This window comes from Apostichopus japonicus, chromosome 9 (assembly GCF_037975245.1).
Source record: "Apostichopus japonicus isolate 1M-3 chromosome 9, ASM3797524v1, whole genome shotgun sequence".
NCBI lineage: Eukaryota > Metazoa > Echinodermata > Holothuroidea > Aspidochirotida > Stichopodidae > Apostichopus > Apostichopus japonicus.
In genome coordinates, this window is record NC_092569.1 from 25,488,991 (window position 1) to 25,499,078 (window position 10,088).

The window sequence follows — 10,088 nt, forward strand, 5'->3', positions numbered from 1 at the left end:
CTTTTCTTAGCTGAAACTTTCATTTTCGATTTACCCGTATAAATCATTATTATGAATTAATTGTATGGCAAAATAAGGAGTCTCATGTAGTCAACCAATTTAATCCATTAGCTTATTGGTTTATAACAATGCCATATATCATTATATCAGGATATCCTCACTTATGCTAAACAATAAGGTTTTTACGACCGTTTTTTTGCAACATGTGCATATTGGACAACTCGGATGTCTTATTTACTTATGCTGAACGTCGTGTGCCACCGTAGCTTTTTGTCAATGGACCACCCTATTACACTTGAATGTAGATGTTACTACGGAAAGCACGCACGACTTCCACAACAATGAGGTACTTCACTGCGACGATATCTTCATTTGACAATCTTTATAACGAGACGTGAGCTCGTCTGATGATAAATCTACGGGTGGTGATATCTCTGTTCGTTGAATATCCGTCGAGTAACCAAGAGTACAAAAGTCCAGAGCATAAATATCAGTCATTTTCTGCCAAGTCTCGGTTGTATATGCACCCTGACAAGTTTTATGCTGGCTACTAAGACTATGGGCTGATTTCAGTACACTAAGGTCCTCCTTTAAATACTGACCTAAGGCGTCAATGCTTTCATTCCATTTCTCAAACACCAACAATTGGTTCAATCCAAACTTGTTTGTCTCATCGAAGATCATTCCAACTTGACTTTGAAGGTGGACTTGTTCATAAGGATCCACTGGGCCATCAGGAAGAAGCGTCTTTTGAACGAAAGCAGTGAAAGAAGAAACCGTTTCGTTGTTTAAAACCTCCTCTGCCCACTGGTTATCAACAAGGTTACCCAGACCCTGTGTATAATAACTCCATACGGATAGTAGTTTCGAACACGGATGACGAACCATGCAAAACTTATGGTAATCTTTAAAAGCCTCTTGATCAAATTCAGTGATTTTGTGATGTCCGCCTAAACGATTGCCGTTTGATATTTTCCTTTGTTCGTCGAAAAGAAACGAGGTTTCGATTGACGTACCACCAGTTTTAGGAATGTGAATAAAAAGAATTTTCCTGTCATCGGCTACTTGCGACCACTCCGGTTTTGTTATCGTCTGGCTTACTTGCTTCGATTTCTTGCAGAATGGTCTGACCGATAACTGTTGCCATCCCCTCTGGCAAGTCCATTCACCATTGCCATCAACAATTCGACACACTTGGTTGGGAAGTCCGTCAGATGACCCATTCATGATATCCAGGACCGAATTAGACGGACATTCCGACATGTAGAGTGATTTGTTGACTAACCTCTGTTCCAGATTATTATTTACTTCTTGATTATCTGAAAAGGATAAGAGTAAGAACGATAAAGATTCAAAGCAATGTCACCATGGTTACGCTGCTCACGCATCAACCTTGCCCTTCTACAACTGTTAATCGACAGAAAGGTAACTCAACAAAAAATGTTTTACGTATTCCGTCAAAAATACTAAATATCTTCTTTTTTTTTTGATTTCATGTGTAGATTTATGTTTACTTCCCATGGCCTTAGATGCATATCATGCTTGATATGAAGTGCAGGTGTTTTGGAATAGCTGAGTTTACCATACTCGTAGACTGTTGTCAGTATGTCAGATGGGGGCGTGTTGCACCTCCACCTCTATCAGTCAAGTGGTGAGGGAATGGGGGGGGGGGGCGTTCAGTTCGGGGATTACTTAAGAGAACAACCTTGCGTTTAGACCTACTTATACATATATAGTTTATAGTCTAAATAAACAACAGAGTCCATCATTTGACGTCTACATTTTGAACGTAATTTTCAACGATCCCACAGCAAGGCATTTTTTCATCCCGTCAACAGCCCGTACTTAAAGGTGCATGTCCCTACCTAAATAAACAACCTACGATAAATACGCTTCATTGCATCTACACATGTCAAGTATTTGCAAGGATATAGCTGTACAAACTACATCATTATAGCCTTGGCAAGGAACCATATCGTAGGAGACGGGGGGGGGGGGGGCTGGGGGCGGGGCTGCAGCCCCCCGACCATATAATTTTTGTGAAAATTCGGGCAATATGCTGAGAATTTTTCGGGCACCTACTGAAAGAAAAATAAATTGCAATGTGTTTTCAATGGTTAAACTTATATAATTATTATCAATATTATTTCAACGACTTCCCCAAAAATGATAACCAATATGAAATGGCAGTAACACGGCAAATGATTGTATGTCATTTGCATGTGATGTAATAACCGATGCATGCCTATATCATATGCACATTAAGATGTTGAACGCGTGAAAAAAATTGGTTATATTTTTCGGGTAAGTCGTTACAGCCCCCCCCCCCCAATCAAATTGGGTTCCTACGCCTATGCTGACAACTGAAAGCCATGATTTGAAGACAAATTAAAATTTCTTCCAAAAAAGCTTTATATTATTTCTACTGTATCGTTTGTAGCAATTGCAAATGTCGATAAAAGTAATACTGCACTCACTTATGTGATTTATGATTTTAAACTACTTCGTCAATTTTCCGATCGATCTGATCCCTCTTTGTCTCCTATTTTTATTATTTCCATTCTTATTTCTATTCTTATTTCCTGATTATACCTTGTTATTTGCATTGTTATTTCATTGTTCAAATTGAAAGTTCTATAAAAAAGTTCTAATAAAAGTTACATCTTCATTAGACAATTTTATCAATAGACATTATCCTCTTTTCTTAAATAGTACTCCAAACAGTCACGTACTGTAGGCGATTATATTCGTTCTCACTCTCTACGTTGTCTGTTAGAGACTTCACAGTATTGGGACTCTTTTGATACATTGTTTGGTAAAGTGATTAGTAAGTGCTGTTGATGTGTCTGCTTTACTACGCATTGTTTCTTACAGTCTTTGTGCGTCAGGTTTAAATCTCAAGTGAAATGGTAAACACTTCTTGTCCTTTATAGCTGCCTTAATTTGCATATTACTCATAATTTACATAACGGGTATTCCGATGGTAGTGCTTTACAATGATACACACACCGGTTACTTGAAAACAAACTACTAGTGGCATAGTTGATGGGAGTACAAGCTATTTTGTCATAAAATCCTCCCATCCACTTGATAGAGGGCCAGAGAAAGGTGGTCTGTGACGTCATCAGAGGGAATAGTCTCATTGCGCCTTATACTCTTCTTTAATATTCTTCTTGAGTTTATTTGGGATTTAAAGGACAAAGGGGAAGATTACGGAATTGAGTGGTCAATTCTCAAGCATTCCAACACCCTACTTAGCGGCACCACACAATGCAGCCTGTGTCTGGAGGAGAAACTCGCAATCATCAACGCACACTCTCAATAGGAAATCGTATATATATCGTATATATATATATATATATATATATATATATATATATATATATATATATATATATATATATATATATGTAATGTAATGTACTGTAAATAAAATCTTATATAGCGCACTACGCGCGATGCATCTGTACGCTTTACAAATAATCTAGAAAATACAATGCCATAAAACAATAAATAGAAAAAAACATATGAGATCGAAAAACTATTAAAAGTACTGGTGAAGCGTAAAGCGATAACACAGATTGACTACAAAATCTACAATTTGAATGCTAAAAAGTGAAAATTCCAATTGAAGTTAGAACCTAAAAACCAACACGACAGAACAATATAAAACAGATATAAACAGGAATATGAGATCGAAAAACTATTAAAAGCACTGGTGAAGCGTAAAGCGATAAAACAGATTGACTACAAAATCTACAATTTGAATGCTAAAAAGGGATAATTCTAATTGAAGTTAGAACCTAAAAACCAACACGACAGAACAATATAAAACAGATATAAACAGGAATATGAGATCGAAAAACTATTAAAAGAACTGGTGAAGCGTAAAGCGAGAAAACAGACTGACTACAAAATCTACAATTTGAATGCTAAAAAGTGAAAATTCCAATTGAAGTTAGAACCTAAAAACCAACACGACGGAACAATATAAATAAATATATATATATATATATATATATATATATATATATATATATATATATATATATATATATATATATATATATATATATATATATATATATATATAGTGATAAATAAGCTTTTGATTCTCCCGAAACCTAAGAACCATCGTCCCCTGCACTTTTAACATCGTTTGATAGGCTTGACAAAGTTCAAATCACCGGGCAAGATTTATATGGATGCAAAAATTCCAGGCAAAGAAAATCGTTACACCATCTAAAAGAAAACGAAAATTAATCCCAACCCCCCACCCCCCCTTAAAGAAAGCAAAATAATATACAATTACACTTATACTATTTTAAAACTTTAATTTTCCGAAAATGTCCACCCCTCCCCCACCCCCCCAATTTACTTATACTATTTCAAAACTTTAATTTTCCGAAAATTTGAACCCCTCCCCTTCGCACCCCCTTTTCCAACTCTAATAACAATTTGCGGTTGGCCTGATAGGTTAAGAATGATCCAGATAAATTTGTACATGACTAGTTAAATAATCTACTGAAATCCAATAAAATCAACATATATTCAATTGTGCTAGAATGTATTTTATCATCTAAGCAACTCTTAGATGCCAGTAATTTCAGTAGCCTGCACCCCCTTCGTTATAAGCGAGTAAAATTCTTCATATCTTCCTTTAAACATAATGCCACTTAAAAGTGTGACTGTACTTAATAAATAGATAGCCCTACATATTATGCTTAATACCAATCTTTGTATCGAACTTTTAATGATGTTGTTATTGCACAACTTGTTATCAATATCGTCGGTAGCATAGGTTTGTTTGCCTATCACATAAAGATAGTGACTGAAACATTCGCAATGTACTGAGGTTTTTTGAGAACAGTGCATGCTCGGTATATACAATACCTTAATCTATAGCTGGTTAACTGAAAGCTTTCTCTAATTTATCAATGATCATGTCACTGAGTACGTTGTATTATGCTGTATCCTTTTTAGCCACAGCACAGGATTGACAAATATACTAAAAAAGGTCCCATAATTATGAGTTCATTCTTCTCAGTATAGGTTATATAGTTTTGAAGGAGGCCTATTCTTTTTAAAACCCGGCATGAATTACACTTAATACTTTTCCCACAAACTGACCATACAGTGAGTGATTTGTCGTTGTCGTACTTGTTTATAAAACTCAAAATGCCGAATATAGTCTACACAGAGGCCTTTGTGAGTGACATTACCGTAGAGAGCACGGTTCCCCGTGTATGCTGGATAAAGCTCTGCACCATTGGCAATTATCACGCTTCTTACTGTACCAGAACTTCCTTCTCTGTTGTCACCACCGTTCATCAGTGAAGTCACGTAAATGGTAAAGACTATTTTGAAAATACAAAATCCCAAGATGAGCTTAATTATAGAAGGTAGCCATCTCCTTCGAACAACTTCAGAAACAGTATGCACATTCATTTCGATAGCATTAAAACCCTTGGGCTCCTTTCTTCCACTTGTGTGCAGATAAAGTGTATACTTGTTAATACAGCGGAAGTAAAAGTTACAGCTATGGGACGACTGGCAGACAACACAAAAATGGCCGCAGCGCTTACACTAATGATCATTCGAGCGTGACAGGCATTACGAGTATCATTCTATCTCATCATGCTTTGTATTCCAGAACCACGTGAGAAGCGCTGGCTGACTAAATACCATCATTGTGCTGATTGACTTCGAACCGTCAACATCATAGACTGGTTTAGTTAAGCCAGAGTACTACGCTATTGTGTGTCTGCTGAACGTGGACGATTTTGTTCACAGCAGATAATAGCTCTTTTTTTTGTCTCGAAGTTGCTGGCTATATGGCAGCTCTCTAATTTTCATTACGGTGATAGCCAACGTGTGTAGTAGAACGATATAAGGATCACAGGTTTCTTGTGGTGCAGTGTTCCATATGAAGCTTTAAAGTCTCACGTGGTTCTGGAATGCAAAGCATGATGAGATAGAATATTCTAATTAAACGAGCTTAAAGTGAAATGTGATTTAGATTCTATCGAATCATATGCTTTGCATGAAGGAATCACGTCCCACCCAGGAGAATATTTCCCCACCCCTTAGCAGTTTTTTCATATGGAACCACTGCCGATTTGAGTATAGAGGATGGATGGATGGATGGATGGATGGATGGATGGATGGATGGATGGATGGATGGATGGATGGATGGATGGATGGATGGATGGATGGATGGATGGATGGATGGATGGATGGATGGATGGATGGATGGATGGATGGATGGATGGATGGATGGATGGATGGATGGATGGATGGATGGATGGATGGATGGATGGATGGATGGATGGATGGATGGATGGATGGATGGATGGATGGATGGATGGATGGATGGATGGATGGATGGATGGATGGATGGATGGATGGATGGATGGATGGATGGATGGATGGATGGATGGATGGATGGATGGATGGATGGGTGGGTGGGTGGGTGGGTGGATGGATGGATGGGTGGATGGATGGATGGATGGATAGATGGTAAAGTAGGGCTAAGCATGTCAGAATTACCAGTTCAAAAATACCATGATTTATTTTACAATTATAATAATCCTTTCGTTGAGTGATGATATCATGAGGTGGTTGAATAAGGATGCCCTTCCTATCGGGGAGTCAATGCCTTTGTTCCAGTTCTTTTAGATAAAAGAATCAGTCACGGTTCTGTTTGAAATTGGCTTAATTTCATGTCACCGAACTCACTTTTTTGAAGTTACCCTTCGTCTATTGTATTTACAAAAATAATTAATAAAATTCTTCATCCCACATTTCCGCTGCTTGGTCCCTAAATAACCACGGTCATGCAGACCTTTGACCCCCACTTTGTCCGTTCTGTTAAAATCTGCAAACTACGTGTAAGTAAATTAGTGAACGTTTTTTATTAATGCGATGATACAAAATGTAACATTTATACATTTGTTATATCTCACCGGTGTTTGCTTCAAGTTTAACAATATATTCTTGTCAAACACATAAAACTTAGAAAGTAACAACGAGTTTCAGAATATAAGACAATTTATTAAATTTAATGCAATTTGTGAGTCAAAGAATATAACGAATCACAATGATCCAACGATAGCTTAAAAGAAAATGTTTCATTCAACCAAATATGTTGTCACGATATTCTTCATTTAGAGTTCAATCTCTCATCTGTTTCGTTTGTTCATCAAAGTAGAGGGCGTAGTTTCATTTCTGCATATTTGAGGTTGTAAGGTGGGAAACTTTGTGGTATGCATCTGTGAAAAGTGGGGTTGGCTAAGGTGGGAAAATGTGTGCACTGACGTTATTTATTGGAAATGTGTCGCTGGGCATTCTGTTGCTTTAACTGATTAGTTTTATTGAATTTAAATTCATACAATATTGTAAAGAATATCACTTTAGCTGGACTTCACAATTGAAATAAGTGAACAACTTCGTTTAGGTCATTGTGGTACGTGCGCAAGTTTAGCCAAATTGACATTCACCCCCTTTCATCATATGACGTCACTGAGGCCCTTAATCCCATACCCACGCAAACACCACGAGGTTTGAGATCTATCGGCATCACGGCTAATGAATTGATGACAAACGTTTTGTCCACACACATAGGCTAGAAGAACACAAACACACACACACACATTATTTTTGATACCCCCCTTCCAATATTGTAAGTTCACTCCATTTTATGCATATGAATGACCAATATCGACCATTCAACGCAATGTATAATTTATATACTGCTACATTCTATATCCCGATTGGTTAAATGGGCGAGGCTTGTATACGGTTGCGTGTGTAAACGTGTATGCATATGCACTGGCACGGGCACAAGCGTGGCTATGAAAATTCATTTTTGAGGCGTTTTTATCGCAAGGGTTTTAACTTGGATTAGGTCCCTATAAGATTGTCAGAAGTGTAAAAGAAAATTACATTATTGGCTAGTTTACACTATGACGTATTCAGTCAGCCATGTATTATGTCAATCCATACAGTCTTTTTAACAAACGCGCAGACAAAAGTTCAACCCTATTTTTCACTGTAGAAACAAAACTCGATTTGGAAATCGATCCAGATCCCAATGTGCAACTTTCATTGTTAACTTGTTTCCCCCCTCTAATCAGTAGTGTACACATGGGTGTACATGAAAATCCGTGTATTAATATCAGTCATGTACGACATCAGACGAGCCCCCCAGAGTTAATGTCTGTACAGTTTTCGATTGAATGGGATTTGCGTATGCAGGGGACGCGCACAGTTGTACGTGAAAAGCACAAAACGAATTGATTTGTAATTTCTCTTTAAATTCGATTGGCTATCATTTGCTCAATTCCCTAATTGATATCAGCATATTGGCAAATCAGAGCAAAGCTTACATAGATTTTTAATCCTGTAGCACCTGCCTTGAAACTATAGTGTACACAAAACCCACTGTATTGAATAATTGAATAACACAACACGAATGCTAGCTCAGCTCTTACCATGGTAAAAATGCCAGGAAACAGTACCTTGTCTGAGAAACCAGACAAGATGCCATAAGAAAAAAAAGTCAGGAGAAAATCAAAGAAAAAATCTTGCATGAATGCCAAAACAGCTCTGATTGCTAAACATGAGACTGCAAAACTTAGGCTTCAGCACAGTATTACTAACATAACTTGTTACAGACACAATATTTACTGGTACGCATTATCGATATGCCTCTGCCAATGAAGGAAGAGACGTACCGTAGCGTTAATTACAGGATAACCTGCAGGATGTGACAACTTCCTATGTCAGTGGAAGCCTGTCAAGACTAAAATGCAACCAAAAGAAAAGTATTCTCAAATGTATTTCATATGTAGAATAACATGAATTAAGCATTTTGTAAGTACTATGAAATGTTAATTTCGATTGCTTGCATATTAAACGAGTTATAGTGCTTTGAAATTTCGCAATTTAGTGGCCAAGTGCAATAAATGATGAAATTAGTTGGTTGAAGTAGTTTACTATATATAACTATGGAGTGGAATAATATATGTCTTTCTTGCAGAAAACTTTCTGAAACTTCTCAAATAATGATTGCTTTATTAAGGTGATTTTCAATACAGAAAGAGTGAATAATGTGGTAATAGCAGTCTTTTGTGGCGAATGTTTCTAATCACTAATTATATCTGTTAACATGTTCAATCCATACTAAGTACTGGTGATCCAGTTTCCATAACTATAGACACATAATGTGTACGGACATTAATTTAAGACATTAATGTTTATAATCATGAACATTTGACATAACAAGCATTGCACCTGGATCTAACAATATAGAGGGTGGGGAGAGGTAACATTAAACTCAAATGGGATTTTCTATGACCACTGTTTAATGAAATCGTGAAATATTTGTGCCGTTCACACCTTGCCATGTACAAAGTATCAACTTTAGATATTAATATTAGTCATAATTTTCCATTTATGTGAATTTTTGTTGTTGTAAAGAACTGTTATTATCAATGTTGTTTATAAAAAAGTTATTAACAAGGGACCGTGGTACTTCAATGACTTTAAGGTCAACGTAACGGACCCGTGGTACTTGAAATGAGGGGCCCGGGTACTTCAAATGACGTACTCGTTCAAAGAATGGGACCTGTGTTACTTCAAATGACGTACTCGTTCAAAGGAAGGGACCGTGGTACTTGAAATGACGTACCCGTTGCAAGTAAGGGACCCGTGGTACTTAAAATAACTTATCCGTTCAAAGTAAGGGACCGTGGTACTTCAATGACTTACCCGTTGAAAGTAAGGGACCTGTGGTACTTGAAATGACGTACCCGTTGAAAGGAAAGGACCGCGGTACTTGAAATGACGTACCCGTTGCAAGTAAGGGACCCGTGGTACTTCGAATAACTTATCCGTTCAAGGTAAGGGACCGTGGTACTTCAATGACTTACCCGTTGAAAGTAAGGGACCCGTAGTACTTCGAATAACTTACCTGTTGAAAAGTAAGGGACCCGTGGTACTTCAAATGGCGTACCCGTTGAAAGAGAGGGACCCGTGGTACTTCACTGACGTACCCGTTGAAAGTAAGGGACCCGTGGTACTTCAAA

General features: G+C 37.4%; 1 protein-coding gene and 1 long non-coding RNA gene across 2 annotated transcripts in view; both read right to left on the reverse strand.

The window, feature by feature from the left end:
• Positions 1–19: 19 nt before the first annotated feature.
• On the reverse strand, positions 20–5,590 carry LOC139974458 (uncharacterized). The gene is made up of 2 exons (XM_071981627.1): positions 5,223–5,590; positions 20–1,319 (listed from the first exon to the last, which is right to left on the reverse strand). The coding sequence occupies exons 1-2, from the start codon at positions 5,446–5,448 to the stop codon at positions 352–354; spliced, it is 1,194 nt and encodes a 397-aa protein (XP_071837728.1). The 5' UTR covers positions 5,449–5,590; the 3' UTR covers positions 20–351.
• Positions 5,591–7,032: 1,442 nt separating this feature from the next.
• LOC139974466 (uncharacterized) overlaps positions 7,033–10,088 on the reverse strand; it is a 65,870-nt gene continuing 62,814 nt past the window's right edge. The window contains exon 2 of the long non-coding RNA XR_011795488.1: positions 7,033–8,410. This is a non-coding gene — a long non-coding RNA (uncharacterized lncRNA). The remainder of the gene's footprint in view (positions 8,411–10,088) is intronic.